Raw genomic sequence first — 19,147 nt, 5'->3', positions numbered from 1 at the left:
TTGCACTCATCCAAGTGTTTCACGCAGCAGTGTGATTTAACAAAAATACTGCAAAACAGTGACCACACAGCTCATTCAAAACTACTTGGAGCATGTTTTCCTTTTAATGAATTGTGAGCACACACCTTTAGATAAACTGGAGTGAACATCAACCCGAACTAGAGGGCAAAAAATTGTAGCCTTTGATAGAGGATGATATAAAATCTAAGATCAAAGACGGTGTGACCAGCAGAAGGAATCCTCAGGAGAGATGCAGCTCTGCAGGCGTCCCATTAGCAAATGGACCGAAAACCAAAGGCTGGCCTTGGATGCAGTACAAATTGTCAGAACATCCATGCACCACAGGTTTGGAGAGCAGCATCAGTAGATGCTCATGCCAAACCTGTGTCCTCTGCTGGCTGGGCCTTTATTCACTCCACTGACAGGAGATCCTAAAGCTGAACAAGGTGCATGCCTTAGTTTAAGTGGTCCTTCTGAAAGCTGCACTAGAAAATCCTGGAATATCCAGCACCAGATGCCAATCAATATGCTTCCTTTGACAGCAATGAAGAAAGTTTAAAAATTCATGCTCCTTTATGGAACCCTCATCCTTTCACAGAAAAAAACATTTTGCAAACCATCACGCATCCTGAAGACTGTGGGTGGTGCAGGCACAGGCACTGTTATCACTCACCAGAATCAGGGTCTACTGCTGCTCCACCCTTCACTGTTAACTTCATTTTCTTTTCAGACTTGCTAGGTCCTGCAGTGAAAGACAGTTAATTTTTTTCTTAGGTGAGCAACACAGTCTGACTTGAATCAACCTTTAAAATCCTCAATTTGCATAATTATCACCCTAAGGTGAATCAGATTCCTGGTATATGAGCACACGGACTTCAACGGCTTTTTTTTACCTAGTTCTAGCAGCCAAATCACAGCCCCCACCCCAGCAAGTAAATGAGAAATTAGATTTCCCCAGATTCTCTCTATTTCTTTTCTCCTGGCCCCAAGGGGTGGACTGTATAATTTTTTCACCTGCACTGCAGATAAACACAACCACAAATGTGAAATTGGGATTTAAAAACCTCACAGGAATGTTTGGATTCCCTGGGGATGCTACTGTGGTGAGACAGCCTGGCAATAACACACCCAACTGTATGACAGAAACCTCCACTTGGAGGACACAGAGAAGAGGTTCTGAAGGGAAGTGAGCAAATGTGATGGTTTTGTTCACCATCTAGGGTTAATAATGCAAGCTATCAATGGCACTGGTGAGCAATGCCACCAGTATTTTTCCTCCTGTTAAAAAGACTTGACGCTCTGGACCTCAGTATTTTCTCACTTTCCAACACCTCCTGGGTAGAGTCTGTCATTTTTGGTGTCCCAGTAGCTCCCTGGAGCTGCAACACTGAGCCAGACTGGCGGAGAAGCTGATGTGTTACAAGGAAGAGACTGGACTGATGGCAGGGAGCCTGGGCAGACTGAAGTGGGGGAAACAAGAGCCAGCTCAGGAGACAGTTTCATGTTTACTTAAAGCTAGTCTTGCCCTGATGTCCATTATATAACCTTACCGCGAGAAAAAGTGCAGAAAATTCAATAAAAGAGTAAGGACAGACTATACCCAGGTTTGCTTTGTGCATGCACAGTTCTGAACAGGTCTGTGGAGAAACAACTGCTTTGTTCCTCACCTTGTTCTTCTTTGACCTTCCCAGTGCTCTTTGTACTCGGGGGCTTGCTGCTCTTCCCATCCACAGCCATTTCCTCGTGCTCCATTTTCACCTCTGCACCCCAAGGTGAAAGCGCATGGAGAGATACAAGCTCCTGGAAGGCCTTGCTGGAAGATTTCACATCCTGAAGAAACGCCTCCGAGACCACACGGACTTTGGCCTCCTTCACTTCTTCCATCTTCTTGCTCATTTTCTCCACATCCTCTGCAGAGGCAGGATAGGAAAAGGAGAAAAAAATACATCAGTGAGGTTTTAGACCTCAGCCTCTCCCTCTGGCCATGATTCAGGGCTCTGTAACACTTTGTGAAAGCACAGTTCCACTACATTTCGTATTCACCATGTTCTTTGGAGAGCCAAGTCCCTCCTTGGTTCAAAGCTGCAGCTTGGGCTAGAGCAGGAACACACCTGTTTTACCTGGCTGGTCCAGCTCTCCCGTTCGCAGAGCTTGGCTGGAGCTGGACTTTCTGATGGATGGGAGCAGATCTCCCACCTCAGCGGTCAGTGTGCACAACTCCAACACAGAACAAGAGCAGGCTCTAAGCTGCCAGCAGAGCAAACAAGTTGCCCTCAGGCACCCACAGTCAGCTCTGGGGTTTCTCCAAGGCAAGCATGGACACAGCCCCCAGCACCCCTCATCCCAACAAAGGTGGCTTGCACACCACCATGGTCTGCACACAAACTCCAGCTGCCACTGACCCAAGAGAGCCTTAAGGCACAGTCTGCCGGGTTAACTCGCTGGGTAAGCAAAACTCAAACAGCACACATCTGTCTTTACTTTTCCAAGCACACTCAGGCCATGTGTGCACATAAAACTCTCCCCCTAATCCAAACACTGATCCCCAGACAGCTCTGAGGACAAGTGTCCTCTGTAATCTGCTCAGCTCTGAAGCAGAGCCACCAGTAACCGAGGCACGGCTGCTCACTCTGTGTACTGATGCACAGGGTGGCCTTGTTAGCTGTTGTTGTCATCTTTCCTCCCAGGTCCTCCACAATGCTCTTCACCTCCTCCTTGTTCTTTGACAGCTTCCCAACAACCAGGATCTTCATGTTGGTCAGCGGTTTGTCTAAAGGTTTGGAAATGACACGTTAGCAACAGGCACAGAGTCCCCTGGACAAACAGCAAGCACAGAGGGACGGCATCCTCCCCTCTCTGTACAATTGGCTCAGCTGGCAGGGAGATGAGGGGCCAAGCAGGTCTGACCTGTGCTAAGCAAGCAGGAGGGTGTTCCCCTTCCCAGAGGAAAGGCAACAAAGCTCTGCAGCTGCCAACAAACAGAAGGGATATAAGACAGGGAAATGGTATGTAGGCATATTTGCCCTTTTCTTGGTTTGTTAAGTAAAAAGAAAAAGAATCAGTCTGTTTTCAGCACTGTGCTACTAAGGACTGTGCTCTGCTTTCCTTTTCTTTTGATGCCTGGATAGCATGGGAGAAACTCACTGCCACATGAAAGCTCCTGCCTTTTCAAAAGGAAATCTTTTTTTGAGAGGCTGCAGAGAGAATCATCTCTCAAGCAACACTGTCCCAGTCTTGATCTTATGGAGAATACAAGGTTCTATCATGCAAACCCCATAACAAGTCAGAAGCAAACTAGTAACCATCTGAGGCTCCATCATATTGTGTTAACATTGCAATTCAGGTTGGTTCAGGACATGGCAAGTGTCCGAGAGTATATATGCACTGCTAAAAGATAAATGCTATCAACTCTGATTGACCAGCCAAGGGTTGTGCTTCCTCTTCTCCCCTCAACTCAGATTAGTTGGGTTGTTAGCAAACAAAGCAACCTGGCTTTAAATCTAGTCAGCCTTTTGAGGTTCCTTTCGGAGGACTCGGGCTGGAATCAATTTGCTAATCAGCAACAAGACCTGGGTTACTTTGTCTTCATCGCTAAAATAATACGATCTGGCTAAAGTTAACTGCAGAATTAGTCCCACCTTTTTAACCAAGTAACAAATAATGCTCTGCACCTGAAACTATGGCCAGAACTAGAAAGGCTGAATAAGAAAGAAGCCAGCATAGTTCTTAGCAGACAGACTTTATCACCAAAGCATGCAACTCATTCCAGCAACCTACAGGGAGTTTCTTAAGTCCAACTTTTTGCCAGTTTGTGTGCTCGCATATTTCCCATAAAGGTAGTCAGTGATTGGTAAAGCTAAATCTCAGTAATAATTTAGAAACAAAACAAACCCCTGAATAACCCTCTTGCCCTTAAAACCTAAAAATATGTGGAGTATCTGGCATTATGGACATCCCTGGATGGTCCCCAAGAAACCAAGCAAGGCAGCATTTTGAAGCAGGTCTCCTCTGAGATACAATTTGCAACATCAGCCATTACCTTTCTGATTCTGCATACACATCATTTCCTCACCATCAAGAAACACCCAAAATGATCTGTGAGCAAACAACAGGACCTCAAGCCCATGACCACACGCAACCCAGCATATCAGGGCCTGCCTGTGCTAGGAAGATGAAGCACACAAGACACTTTTTTACCAGGAGAGCTCTGCTTGCTTGAGGGCAGGAGAACAGTGGGACTGTTCAGGGTGGCACGTCTGGCTGGGAATGGCAGCCTAAACATCATCCTGAACTCCACCAATTCATGCCCAGCCAGACACCTACCTCTGGGTGTAGACACGGTCTCTGACAAAGGAGCAGATGCAGAGGGAGGAGGTGCTGAGCTCACGGTCACAGCATCTGGAGGGAAGATCCTGTCCTGCTTCTTACATTTAAATTTCTTCAGGTAAGGAATCTCCCGAAACTCCTGTGGGATGGAAGCACAACCAGAGTTTAAAACCAATAAATATTATTATAAAATTTAAAGGATGAATCGAGCACTAGCCAGATGTTGGTATTTACTGCACATCTTGGAAATGATTTTTGAGATATTCACACTAAGCTGGACAAAACCTCACTTTACTGAGAAAACAAAGCTGGAAGAGGGTAAATGATGAGTTTCGAATGAAATCAGCAACATCTCTTTCAATTTAGTGCTGCTGGAAAAAATATGGTTTATTTATGCATTAGCTGCCTGCTCCTGGAGGGATGTGGCTGTGACAGGACTTGCCGCTGTCACAGCTGCTCAGCAGTGCAGCACACTCTGCTCTCTGGCATCCAGCACTGACTGCTGCTTGTTCAATCAGCTCAGAAATGTGCTTCAGAACATCAAATATGCAGTGAACACCCACCTTTGGGATTACCCAGTCTTTCCTGTTGGGAGTCTGTGTTTTAGCAACGCACTTGGTCCAGGCAGTGATATCTCCTGAACAGTAATAAGCATCACTCTTGAACACAAACTGCCCCTTGCACTCCTCGCAGGGCAGCAGAGCTCCAAACGCCATCCCATCTGCTACTCGGTCCAAGATCTAAAGCAACAAAGAACACAGAGCAGGTCATGGCAGGAGGAGGCTGGAAGCACACGCACTGTGCTACCCTGGGCTGCACAAGAACACAGCTGCCAGGCTGCTGGCACGCAGACAGACATTTCCAGCACATCACGCACACTCTGAGCATAAACCAAGCCTTCACCCGCACTGATGGATATATGATGCCTCAGAGGCATGGCACAAGGTTTCTCCTGCTCACACCCCTGGCTCAGTCTCTCCTCTCGAGGAGGAGGGAGGTGATTCTCCCCTTCTGCTCCGCTTTCATGAGACCCCACCTGGAAAACTGCGTCCAGATCTGGGGCTCCCACCAGAACAAGGACATGGACCCGCAGATGTAAGGCCAGAGGAGGGCCACAAAAATGACCAGAGGGTTTGAGCATCTCTCCTGTGAAGACAAGCTGAGAGATTGTGCAGCCTGGAGAAAAGAAGGACCTTTCAGAACCTAAACAGGGTCTACAAGAGAGCAGTGAGGTTACTTTTTACACGGCCATGTAGTGACAGGACAATGGCTTTAAACTGAAAGAAGGTACATTTAGATTGGATATTAGGAATAAATTCATCATTCTGAGAGTGGTGAGGCCCTGGAACAGGTTGCCCAGAGGATTCTCCATCCTTAGAAGTGTTCAAGACTGGGTTGGATGGCGCTTTGAGCAACCTGATCTAGGGGGTAGTATCCCTGCCCAATCCCTGGCAGGGGGACTGGAAAGAGATGATCTTTGGAGTCCTTTCCAATCTAACCCATTCTATAATCCTGTGGTTCAGAACATACCTACCACACAGCACCTGACCAGGCTGCCATGCCAGAACAGCCAGGGAGAAGACCAGCTACTGCATCTGAGCACATGAGTAGGTGGGTGGGAATGTAGGCTCAGACAAGTCCAGGTTTTCTGGCCTAAGAGTATTCCATGATGATTTTGAGTCTAGACACTTCCCACACCCCAGCCCACACTCCTTTAAAGAGTCTTGATAAATACAAATACTTAAAGCAGTATGTGGCTCTGAAACAGAGCAGAGTTTCACAAGTTACATAGACCGAAACGGACTCTTTTTAGAAAAGAAACTGGGAAAGAATTTGTACAGTTTTTGCTTCATTTTGCATAATTTAACAGTTGAGGGAGGGAATGTGCAGTGCCTTAACTAACCTGCTCATGAAGAGCCAGCACCAAAAAAATATATGGACCACTTTGAGAATAGCAGAATAAAAGCACTACACCACGACTACGGTGCTGAATTCAGCATCACTCACCACCACACCGCCCTTCACAAGCAAGTGTAACAGCAGTACCAGAGTCCTGGGAGAGAAGGACTGGGCTTTGCACCAAATCTCTTTCTTAAGTGTTATGTTAGGAACATTCTTCAGACTCATGGACCTTGCAGCACTATTGGGTCAGGTCAGCTTCACCGATTCCAAGACCCTGCACACACGCAGAGCAACTACAACCAACTCACGGCATTCTCCCCGGAGGGGACCTCCTGCTTGTTGGCGATCAGCAGCTCTTTCAGGTCATTAGTGGAGCAGACCTTCCTCAGCTCATCCTTGATGCCCCAGATCAGCTCTGTCTGCTCCTGTTGACATAACCCAGCAGCTTAGAAAGCAATTGATTGCAAGTAGCTAAGAACATTCCTAAAACTACAGTATGTACACAAGGTTTTAGCAAATCCATGTTATCTTAAACACAGATTGCGAGATTAAGAGCTCCAAGAACCAGTAACTTTACCAAAAGGGAGAGTCACACACTTTACCAAACACCTAAAACAGATCCTTAAAATCACATCCTTCAAATATCGCTGCCCTTACTTAGAAAGCTCTCAACATTCTTTGCAAATTTCACCTACCCAGCTGACACTGAGAACAGTGGGGATGTAGCTGCATTTGAGCCTTGCATCAAAAACAAAAATCAGAAATGCTGGTTGCCACTGTACTTTTAAGATAACTAAGCATTAGAGGAATTTCTACCAGAACAGACACCTGCAGCAGTGCACAGGAGCGTGCACATTCTTTTGGGCCTTTCTATAAAACTTGAAAGGGTTAGGAAGCAAAGAAGCATCCTAAAATATCTCAGATGGTTTCTGAATATTATCCACTGGCTACAGTTAAAATGTAGTCTACCCTGGAAGAAGTGGTTGATGGGTTAAATGGTCTAATTTTCAGTGATAATGACCATGCTTGATGAAATGCTGTTAAAAAAGTCAACCCAAAGCTAACCGTAATCCACAAAATGCCTCGATCTGTCCTAAACATCTCCCCTGCAGCAGCAAAACCTTAAAAACATCTCATCTGGGATTTTTGAAAATTAAGGTGCTGCCAACGCAACAAAAGAGAAAACTTTTGTTCAAAGCCAGACATGCTGTTTCTCTACAGCTCCATTAAGATTTCAACTGCAGCAAAAGCAGCTTGTTAGTTTTTTTTCTTGGGAACTTTCAATAAATTCAAAATTCCTGAAGCTCTACTGGGAATTCTTCCCACAATATTCTAGAAAGTGAAAGGTAGAAAGCTGTGATCTATCACAATTTGTACCCGAGAACTGAACACATCTCCCCAGAGGGTGAAAAAGATTTGATTTTTCAGTAATCTAGTTGCACACTTTATCTCTGTTTAATTTTTACAATGAGCTATTTATTGTTTTCCAAGCTTTTCTGCAACAGTGCTCGGGCTCCAAGCTCCAGCCACCACAGCCACATGACACAGGAAGGAGCACAGAACCAGCCTCTCAGAAGAAAGGCATTTAACCTAATCTATTTAAATCCAATAAGCACAAGTCCTAGAGAACACCCTTCCTGTCTTTTGAGAGAAAGGGGCAGGGTGAACTGCCTTCAGCAAAGCCTCAGTGACACGGCACCTCCTGTGCCAGGACACAAGGAGCGTCTGTGCTGCAACTGCTCTCTCTGGGTACAAGGTACTGCCTTCTCTAGAGGCTACAGCTCTTCAGTGAGTGCCTGACACTGCACTCTTCCAACAAAGCAGTTCTTAGGTTGTGAGCAGCTAAAACTCACCTTCAGCTGTTTTTCCTGCTTTGATTCTTTCTCTTTTTCTTTTTTCTGCTTCTTTTTCGCAGTCACGTTTCCATCCACCTCTTCTCCTTTCCTCTTTCTAATAGAGAAAAACAAAACAAAACCACACACACATGAAAGGAAGTTATTGCAATGGCTGTCCAGCAGTTACCAGAGCTCAGATTACTGACTGCCGCTATCTGCAGAGACTTGAATATCCTCAGTGTTGGCAGGCAAACCCATTTTTCAAATTCCTCAGTGCTAGATTATAGACATGCACTTGGCTCTGCAATGTGAGCTGCCTCAATCAGGTCAGTTACACTTAAGAGGTTTTCCACGGGGTAACCATAGGTGTGGGAGAAGAGCACGTGAAAGACTGCAACATTCTCAGGCATATTCATCTACACCTGTATTAGTTACACCAAAGGCATACCTAAGGATCCCTGAACAGCTCTCCAAACGTGGGGAGGTGTAGCAATGCAGGTTAAAAGACCACAGTGCCTTTCAGCTGAATCAACAGCTTGACCAGCTTAGACAGCCCATACCGAATTAAAGGACAGCAAACATGGTAACTTTAAGGAGCTAACACACTGGGAAACTAGGTATTTCCCATCTAGTTTCTCTTCAGCCTGGAATTAAGTCAGGCCTCTGAAATCAAACAGGTGCAAGTTTCTGCTTGGAAAATGCTTCCAGGCTCACAATGGTTTTGTGATGTACTGTTGGGAGTTGCGTGTGTGTAAATTTATTGCTATTTGCTAGGCCTTAGAGCTGAAGGGAGAAGTTACAGAAAACACTACTCAAGAAAGACTGGAAAAAGAAAGCCAAATGAAAACTGGGGGATTTTGGCAGACTTCAATATGACAAGGGACCTCTGAAAAAGATAATTTACATTTCCAGAGGCATGTCATCCCCTTTGTCTGCCTGGAGTGTGTGTTCTCCTTGTGAGGACACCAAGGGAAATTTTGCCCCAGCTGAGGTAGGACAGGCCTGCAACTCGAGGCAGAGCATGAACACAGCTTGGATCTCACACTCCATTTTGATAGAGCTGCTTTCAGTTACAAAACATCAGCCAGGTTTCTTTTTAAGAAAGCCTCTCTCAGCTTTGTAAGCTGTGGCTGATGGTTAAGTCATGAAGTTGGCATGCTCGATTGCTCTCCTACTTGCAATTTTAAACAGTTCACTTTCTAGGATTTTGCTCCCATTAAGACTAACTCTGTATGACAGCTATAAAGACGCTGCAGGAGGATGTCAAGAGGCACTCTCCTCCCAGAGACTCCTGCATGAGACCTGTAAGTTCTAGTAACTCTCCTGGCCCTAAAATTGGGCTTACTGCTCATTTTATTTGCAGTGGCCACAACAGCCCATCATTAGCACCTCTGACCAAACTATAGTTCAGAGCACTTTGAGGGGCTGGTTTTGCACAAGAGCTCATCTTCCAGCTGTGCCCCTGCCAGGTGCCATCAGTGAGCAGGGGCTATGCTGTACATCTCCCTGCCCCGTGGAAACAGACACACTGTGCTGCCAGCAGCTGCTTGAGAAAAACTCCATCCTGTGTTCTAAATCATGCAAGTGGCAACCAAGGTGGCAGGACTGACTCCAGCATGCACAGAGCAGTGCCTCCAAAAGTCCTTAGGCTAAGCACGTCCTCTCTCCTCCTTGGCTGCAGCCCCTGCAGGGAGCAAGACCAGAGCATCCACTGAGCCCCACCAAGAAGGCAGTGATCTTCTCAAGTTTTAACAGAGCCAGGGGTACACAACAGAATCTGTAAAACACTGATCCGCCTGAGTACAAAGCGTTCTGCTTCACCTTCCCGAACCAGGGGTTTAATGAGGCAAGTGCTTAGGAAGGGTGCCCAGCCCCGCATATCTGCAGAGTCGGCTGACAGTCAGGCTGCCTCCAGCAAGCCAGCACTCACTCCCACAACGTAACTTGTCTCCTGGTCTCCAAAAGGAGAAAATCCAGCCCAGCAGCCGCTGGAAGGTGATCACTCTGCTGAGAGGCCCTGTGGCCCAGGGAAAGCGTCCAAATTCCAGCAGCGACTCACACTTTTGGCAGCTTCTCCTCCCAGTCAAGGGGACAGCAGTTGCTCTGGAAGACAGAGTGATTACTGTACCTGCTCCAGCCACTGGAACAAACCACGGAGTGGGAGGGATCATCCCAGCTGCAGGGAGGCATAAAGCTGTTGGTCACCACCTTCTCTTTTGTGCCTGGCTATGCCCAAGGCTAAAGCAAACACTAATCATCTTATGTCTCCTGGAGAAGGGAATGGCAAAGCTGAATTCATCCTGCATCTTCCCAGAACAGCACATTTTAGAACAATCAGTAAAATACACCCTGACTGACACATATCAAGAAGACACACACAAGGGTCTTCCATCCTTGAGCCCCAACACTGTGTGCTGCTCACAGCCGTGGGGTGCTACTGTGCACACCTTTTCTCCTGCTGGGGAAGGGACAGTCTTACACCTCTGACAGGCACAGCTCAATAGCTTGCCTGGAAGGACTGGTACTTCCCTGGCAATGCAAACCACTTCTCACCTTCATGGAGAACACACAAGATTTATTCCAACTTCAGAGAAGATGAAGAGGGAAGTCAACTGTCCCAACTCTAGCGTGGCCCTTCCTGACCATCTACTCTATTTTTCATGTTCCCCTCTTCCCCTCCCTACAATGAAAAGGTGGAAAGGACAGTCACAGCAACCCTGGATAAAGCAAGCAGCCCACGAAGGGAGGAACAAGAACTCCCCTTTTCACCTCCCTGTAAAGCACTGCCAGACCTGAGCACTTAGCATTTGCCTCAGGCAACCTCTGCAGCTAATCCAGTGCTGCACAACATCTCCAGAGTGACACTTTGCTCCTGTCCTGGGCAGCAATTCCATCTAAACAAGTGAGGCAGAAAATACAGGAAGTATTACAGCTCAGAGCAGGAGGGCAAAACACACACTACCAAAGAAATACTGTCAAAAAGAGCTCACAAGCTGCTACTGCATTTCCTACACCAGCATACAGGCACTCACTCCACAGAGAAGCCACAGGCAAGGACACAAGAGCCTCTTTTCCCAGGTCTGCAGAGTGCTGCAGACAGGACAGCCCATAGCCCAAGGGAGGGCTGCATGTCTCACCCAGAACTGGTGAGGAAAGGAGCCACAACCCTTGCAGTAAATCTTCCCATATTTGGCCTTCACAAGGATTTTCCAACTTATTCTTGGTAGCCCTGCTCGGCACCTCACCTCTCCCATCTGGAAAAGGCACGTCACAATGCCACTCTTACACAAAGGCCTCACAGGGCAGTCCCAAAACCTGAGATTCTCCTCGGAGTATGGGCTGGACATGCAGTAGCAGCACCTGAATTTGGATGTGTCACATCTGAGTTGCACAGACTTCTGAGTCGAAATATAATTTGAACACAGCACAATTAGAAATATCTTTAAAGATCATTTTGAGAATCTCACTTGCAACAGACACTAACATAATTTCTGCAAGTGGCTGTAAGTTCTGTTGTTAATTTCTGTTATCTCATCGAATGCACAAGGTGAATTATCTGAGGTAACTGCATCTCATTCAAGTTTCTGGAGTGCTCTTTTGGCTTCTCCATAACTCCTGTGCTTTCTTGGCAGCCAAATCACCAGATAGTTAGCACACCACACCTCTCCACTCATGCTGTTATTTACACTCTCGCTCATGCAGTTTGTTTGATAGACGGCTATTTTTCCAATTGACCCTTACCACCCTTGGCTCAAGCACACAGCCCAAACAGCACACGGTAGTGGAGCATAAGAGCCAGGCAGCAACTTCACAGTTGAGGGGCTTGTTCAGGCAGTGCTCAGAAAGCAGGAAAGATGAGACATCCTGCTGCTTTTCTGGTGTGAGATCCTGGTTCACATTACTCTACATCACCAGCGTAAGCTTTTTTTCCACTGCAATTCTAGGCTTTTATTTACACAGTGACTTGGCGAACTACTTTGTGGCCTTCCTTTACAAAGCCTTCATATTTTGCATCCCAGAAATGGGCCAGAAAAGCAGAGTCAGGACAGACAAGAGAAGCACTTACACAGTCAAATCTCTAGAGCTTTGCTGAGGACATGGGAGAAAACTACAAATAACCTTATTAAACTCACTGTTCTAGGACAAAGCAGAACTCGCATCTCAGCACAAAAAGCAAAGGACTACTTGAAAAGCTCTAAGTGCATTAAAATACTGCACTTCTGCTTACACCAAGCAATGCACACAGAGGTAAAATCCCTGCATGGAAAGACAGCAGGCTGCCCAACAGATGCACACAGATCCTCTTGGTCTCTGCCAGTTCAGCTGAGTGAGATGAACAGAATAGAACCTGGCAGGGCTCTGGCCAAAGCCCCCATCCTGTGGCACTGCAGGACCCTCCCCACATCACTGCCAAATGCTTCTAGAGCAGTGGCTTGCCAAGCAACTGCACACCATACACATCAGCTGCACATCTGAAGGACCAATACTGACAGAGACTGCACAGATTTGACATGGCCACACATTTGACACGGCTTCTCGGAACAAACATCAGACTCACTGGACATTTTCACGGTGACTCCTTGCAAAAGCAAAGCTGAATTCAGTCTAAAATGTACACAGAGAAGCCCAATGTTTTCCAATTACAAGATCTTTCTTATTTGTAGGATCCAGATATACCCTATGTTCCTTCCTCCCCAGGGACAATGCAACACTGGTTTGTGTTACGAAGGTTTGTGTTTGACTCTAGGCAAAGTCATTTCAAGAACAAGTAACAAAAGCCTTCATTAACAAAGAAAGATTCACAAAGCTAACAAGTCACCTGGAAACACTTCTCTGTCAGTAAATCTCAATGCAAGACAATGAAATTTCAGACACACTATAACAGATTCAGCAAACGAAAGCATCCAAGTGTAAGCACTACATGGCCAATAAACACCATTATCAGATTCAGTGCCTGTCACAGATCAGCAGCTCATAGACAAGAAATGTCAAATCAATTCTCTAACAATTCTCTTGAGCAGAGAAACCATTGCTAATAACAGTATCACACAAGAAGATACAGAGCCCAGTATCCAGTTGTACTACACAGACATTATTTTATGGTTGAAAGCCCTACATCAGCCCTCCAAGTCACAGCTGCAGGTCTCTGCATTTCCTCAAGGCAGTCATGGGGGGAACTGGACTGCATGTTCCCAGGGACAGGGAACGTGTGTTGTCATCTGCCTGAGGCCACAGGAAGAACCAAACCCTCCTACGACCAATATTCTTTTAACAGAGACAACAACGTCGCTAAACATTTATCATGGATGTATTTAAAGGCAATGGCTCCTCCAGACAACACAATTTCTCACACTAACCACCTACCCTTCACTCTTGGTAGCTGGAAGCTGCTTCTTCAGAGTTTCTTTATCTTCAGCTTTCAAGATGCTGAAACCCAGCAGCTGGGTGGCCCCGTAGGCCGGGAGGAAGCCCAGCTCTGCTCGGCGGCTCACAAAGCAGTCCGGGTGGTACCAGTTATCTATCATTCCCAGCTGGGGCTTTTCGGGATGCACCATCTTCTTGGAAATCCGGATCTGGCCCTGAGGTAGATTAAAGTGACACAAGAGCAATTGTTAGGCCATTCTGGAAGGAGCAGGATGTTAACAAGTTACCTAAACATCTGTAAAACAGTAACAGTTCCTCTATCAAAGTCTGCAACTTTTGCTCAAACCCTCTCACTACAGTTCCTCTGCTTTCTTCAGCACTCTTGCTAGGTTGAAAAAGTTACCTTTTTAGGTAGTTTTCTGTTCAAAATCCACTCAAACTGGGTAATCCTGTTGTCTTTATTCCAACTTCCAGTAAGCTTTACCAAGTGAAACTCTCATGAACAAGCCTCATAAAAGCAAATCTAAAAATTAGCTTTATGTCCCTACCACCCAAACATCAACGCTAATATGATTTTACCCTGTCTTCTGCAAATTACTTTTCAGATGTCCAACAAGTAGCTGGTTTGCAGTCCATCAACAAGCAGGAAAAGCTGCAGTTAGTGGTGTTTGTCTTGCCACAGAAATGCTGGTGAGCAGCGTTCCCAGCCTGCTCTAAGACCCAAGTGAAAGGAGGGATCACCAGGCTTGAAGCCCAGGCTACCATGCCTGAGGGATGCCTTTACTGTCAGCTGTCCAGGACACAGCTGCTCCTCAGAGAAATGCAGCTCTGCAAGTGCTTTCCATATGTAGGACAGACAGGAAGCAATTATAAAAGCCACTGTTTGAATTGAAACTGGTGAGAGAAAAGATGACATGGAGAACTTTTTACCTTTTCTATCTTCTGCTCACAGCCTTTGCAAGTACTTCTGTTAGACTTGGCATATTCTGCAGCAAAGTCATTTAGGCTCTTCTCAGACTTACCACCTCCTTCCTGTTCCCCTCCTTTTCCTGGAGAACAAAGCAAATACAGAGTTCAGCTTTAATATGCATTCCCTTACTCTCTTATTCTCTGCCCCAGATTGTTAGCAGTCTGCATTAATAAATCTCTGGTGTTCCAGCCACTCATTTGTCCAGAACTTGAATACAGAGCAAGACAAGCAGTCCATGCTCAAAAGCATCCAAGAGCCACCCTAACCATGCACTGCACTGAAGGTACCATAAAAACAACACACTACAACAGCATCTGCTAACATTAAAGAACTGAAAACTAAATACACCAATCATGATAACAAGAAATATTTTTCAATGTATCTGCCAACTGACTTGGCTTTTTCCCCTCACTGATTTAACATTCTGGATGATACTGTCAGCATCCTAGCCCTGGAGTGAGGAGACACCTCAACAATTCTTCTGACATCACTAGCTGAAGGGACATGGACATCAAATCACCATAATAACAGTCCAACAGAAGAGAGCACAGTTCCAGCTGAACTCCAAACATCATGAGTAATTCCACCTACCTCCTCCAGGCCCTCCAGTTTCAATGGCTTTCTTGATTTTCTCCTGATCTTCCCACCGAAGCTCAGGGAAGCCATCAATGTCCGTGTGGGACACGATTCGAGCCCGCTTCCAGAAGCAGCTGTAATGGTGCCAGTGAGGGACTTTGCCATCAAACATGGGCGACTAGGAAAAAAGCACATTAGGCCAAGATGAAATAATTCAAGCAGAACCAAGGGGAAAAAACAAAACAAAAAACAAAGCCCAAGATAAAAAGGAGTGTCTGGGTAAACACATGTGATTTCTTTTTCTTTTTTATTTTTCTTTAGATCAAGAGATGGATACTATTTAGGACAAAGTCTAAGGAGAAAATCTAATAAGACAGACAAGCTGCTGGAGAGATATCCCACAAGGGACAGACATGGAAGGAGCATTTAGCTAGCTTAACCAGTTCATCGCCCTGCTGCTCAGACCATCTGTTTTACTGAAAAAAAAAAAAAAGGTCAGCCTCACACAGCCCTTGTGAGGCTGTGCAGCACAAGAGGCTGCTGGCCTCACTCCACAGTCCCTTTGAGAGCCACTTCTCAAGCAAACTGTCCATATCCTGGAGAATCTATGTCAGACACAAGATGAAAAGGGCAGCTCCAAGGATTGTAGCCTGAAGAAATTCCTGAGTGGCCTGTAGGATGTAGGACAAAATTCAACGGAAACACCAGAGCCCAAATAAAGTCAGAGGTCGAGAGCAGGCCACAAAGATGATCAGAGGGTTGGAGAACCTCTTCTGTGAAGACAGGCTGAGAGATTTTGAGATGTTCAGCATGGAGAAGAGAAGGCTCCAGGGATACCTTATAACACTTTCCAGTACCTGAAGTGGGCCTACAAGAAAGCTGAAGAGGGGAGTTTTCACAAGTGCTTGTAGTGATAGGGTGATGAGGGTGGTGAGGCCCTGGGAAAGGCTGCCCAGAGCCCCATCCCTGGAAGTGTTCAAGGCCAGGTTGGACGGGGCTCTGAACAACCAGGTCTAGTGGGGGGCATCCCTGCCCACAGCACGGGGTTGGAATGAGATGATCTTCAGGGTCCCTTCCAAACCAAACTATTCCATGATTCTGTGATCAGGACAGAAGCATCTCCCAAGTCCTCCTTAAAGTGCAGCTCCAGAGTGCCCTGCTGCACACCAAGCACTTGTTTTCCGAGTGCTCTTCTTGTCTAAAACTCAGACACAACAGGTACCATCCTGGCATCGCTCCAATTACCCACCAGGCAAAATAACCTTTCAGTGGTTTGGCTCCAAATAACACACACAAACAGCTGCTGTACTAATAATACTCGGTGCAGTACAATTATTATTACTGATGATACAGAACTAACGACGTAGGAAAACCTTCCATGTGTCACTCACTAACAGGAGGGAGCCAAAAACAACCGCAGAGCTCCGTGCATGAGCAGGAAGGAAAGGGCTTCGAAGACCACAGCATGGAACCAGGGGAGCTGGGAGCTCTAACTACAACCAACCATCTACCCAAACTGTAAGAGGACATTTTTACTTCCAGATGGACTCTTCCCACAAGCCAGGACTTGGATTACCCAGTTACCCTCACAGCACCACAGCAGCCACCCTGCAGTTGCTCTCAGTGTGTCTGTAAGTCACATGCAATTTTGGCACTGAAAGCTGGACCCATCTGGGCTTTTACCTAGAGTTTTCCTGGAGGACTCCTCAGGGCTGTTCCTAACACAAAAGCTTTTGGGGCTTAAGGCACTGGGGTGTACAAAAGAGAGCAGAGCTGGCTCAGTCTTTAAGACAACCATAGAAGCAGTGAGTAATCTCCTCTATACAGAGTTTTAGACTCTTTTCTCTGTGTGGAAAATGAAACCTCCAGGCAGGCTAGGCCTTGTTTACACAACTTCTCTCTGCTCACCTATCTCTAGACCATAGTTTCCTAAACAAACTAAGAAAAAAAGAGACCGATTGGCTTTCATATTGCACATTCAGATAACAGAAACCGCTCGGTTCCAGCTGGAAGCAAAAGGCAAAGCTGGTGCTGGTCCTGCAGGGCCTGGGTGCCTGCTCTGTGCCAAGCACCCAGAATCCCACTGTCATTCAGAGCTCTTCACTTGAGGAACCAAAACAAAAAGGGGGAGGGGAGGGGGTACAGCAAACACAGCCAAGGACTTGGTCTGGGCCTCCCTTTAATTTCTCCAGCACAATTTGCAGAAATGCTCGATGCACTGATGCTAGCACAGAGGCTGCTCTGCAGGGGATTTCCCCAGTAAAAAGCAAGGGGCCCGCGTGCTCTGGTGAAATTCATGCATTTACAGTGTGATGCTCAGCAGCAGGGTGTGCTCTGCTGGTACAAAAACTGGCAGTGGGCAGAGGAAAAAGCAAGCAAATTCAAGAGGTTGTGGGGGAAATAAATAAAACCACAAGTGTTTGGTGTAAGACCGGCAGTTTTCGGGAGATGTCTGGCAATGAAAAGCACTGGCTCTGTGAGGAATGTCATGGTCCCCAGGAGATCGCTCCATAAAACAAACCCTAGAGAACCAGAACACAACCCCTGGCCCCGGTGCTGAGGAAGGGCAACACGCCTCGCATCAGCCTCAACTGCTGGGCAAGACAGGAAGGGATAACAAACGTGAGGAAGCCGAGGGGCAGCAGCCGGAGCAGGGGAGGAGGAGCAGCTCCAGCGAGCGGCTGAGGGCAGCCGGGGAGACAAAAGGAGAGGCACAGGAACACGTGCGAGCAAACGCTGCAGCTTGGCACCGCACGGTCCCACATCTTTCCCAGGGGAAGGAGGCTCTGGGGAACAAAGGCAAAGGCAGGTATTTCCCCTCCGGGGCAGCAGCTTTGCCTCCAACCCCGGCAGACCTGCCAGCCCCGCCCGGCAGCCAGCAGGCCCCCGCAGCCCGGGCGAGGGGGGACCGGGCCCTTCCTCCCCCCCCGCCCCGTACAAGCGGTGCTTCTCCCGGGGGCACAAGCGAGGTACGTCCCCGGCTGCTCGGGCGGCCGGAGGCCACAGCACCCCTTCATCCGCAGGGCTTTGCGCTGGCGTTCGCACGCCACGTCCTTGCTCGCCTTCCGCAGATACACGCATATGCCTTTGCTTACCTTCCACAGCAACACCCCCAAACTCAGCCCGCCCCCAGCACGCTGCAGGTGCCCCCTCCCATCTGCCCTGCAGCAGCCACGGGGGATAAAGTATCCCCCTCCCAGGAGAGCGGCGATTCCCTCCGCATCCTCCCGCAGCAGGGCGGGATGCCGGGTCCGTGCACAGCTCCCAGCCCCCCAATACAGGACAGCGCTCTTCCCTTCCTTCCAAAGGAAAGCCGAGCAGTCTCTTCCCCAAAAGGCAAATAACAGCGTGAGGGCAGCGGAGAGCAAACCGTGCCCTCGCAGCCCGCTCGCCCATCGCGGTTCAGCTGTTTCACGCCTGCCATGCGGCAGCCAGCTCTGCGAGACCACCCGGGCCCGGCTCATCCTGGGGCTGCCCCAGGCCTCCCACACCTTCCGGGCCGCAGTTCCTCTGTCTCGTGCGCAAAGCGCCCACCGAGCCGGGATTCCTGGCCCCGACACCGAGCGCTGCGAGTGGCAGGCGCTTCCCGGGGCACGGAAAAGCCGAGCCGCGGAGCTCGCCTCGCCCTCCGGACGGCAACAAAGCGCTTCTGTGCGCGCCCCCGGCCCCACCATGTCACCGTACGGTGAACTTTGCACCGCTTCGCCTCCAGCCGCCCCTGCAGCCCGGGGGTGCGGGGGAAGCGGCTCCCCCCGCCCCGGGGAGCGCTGCGAGCGGGGCTGCCCCGGGCACCGGCGCTGCTGCGGACACGACAGCGAGCGAAGGCGTCTCTGCTAAAAATAGGCTGCGCTCGCCCCCGCGGCAGCGAAAGGTGCGGCCGAGCGGCTCCGGAGCACCGCGGCGGGCGGAGGGAGCGGAGCCCCGGGCTGGCCCCGCCGCCGGCGGTACCGAGCGGAGCGGCCAGCTCAGCCCGCCCCCCGCCCGCGGCGGCCCCGGCACGCGGTACCTGCACCATGAGCGCCAGGCGCAGCGAGTCCTTGGCGATGCTCTCGCCGCACTTCTTGCAGGAGGCGCGGCCGCTCTTGGCATACTCGGCCCGGTACAGCTTCTCCGCCGGCTCCGCCATCGCCGCCGCTCCCGCCGCCGCGCCCCCGCCCCGCGCCGCGCGCCCGCC

At 48.5% G+C, this 19,147-nt stretch overlaps 1 protein-coding gene across 1 annotated transcript in view; it reads right to left on the bottom strand.

Annotated features, from left to right (window-relative positions):
* The window catches only part of LOC121673300 (poly [ADP-ribose] polymerase 1), a 32,847-nt gene extending 13,711 nt beyond the window's left edge, over nt 1–19,136 (bottom strand). Inside the window, exons 1-11 of the mRNA XM_042046495.1 lie at nt 18,980–19,136; nt 14,989–15,151; nt 14,358–14,476; nt 13,428–13,642; nt 8,082–8,178; nt 6,537–6,653; nt 4,890–5,066; nt 4,324–4,465; nt 2,630–2,770; nt 1,668–1,910; nt 674–742 (exon numbers count right to left, since the gene is read on the bottom strand). Coding sequence (XP_041902429.1) covers nt 674–742; nt 1,668–1,910; nt 2,630–2,770; nt 4,324–4,465; nt 4,890–5,066; nt 6,537–6,653; nt 8,082–8,178; nt 13,428–13,642; nt 14,358–14,476; nt 14,989–15,151; nt 18,980–19,099 — 1,603 coding nt within the window. The 5' untranslated portion in view covers nt 19,100–19,136. The remainder of the gene's footprint in view (nt 1–673; nt 743–1,667; nt 1,911–2,629; nt 2,771–4,323; nt 4,466–4,889; nt 5,067–6,536; nt 6,654–8,081; nt 8,179–13,427; nt 13,643–14,357; nt 14,477–14,988; nt 15,152–18,979) is intronic.
* Nucleotides 19,137–19,147: the final 11 nt, after the last annotated feature.

Source organism: Corvus kubaryi, unplaced genomic scaffold, assembly GCF_017639235.1.
Source record: "Corvus kubaryi isolate FWS band 111438036 unplaced genomic scaffold, C.kubaryi_AGA036_p1.0 65345, whole genome shotgun sequence".
Classification (NCBI taxonomy): domain Eukaryota; kingdom Metazoa; phylum Chordata; class Aves; order Passeriformes; family Corvidae; genus Corvus; species Corvus kubaryi.
Note: the sequence above shows the minus strand (reverse complement) of the source record. Positions and strands in the feature narration are given on the sequence as shown.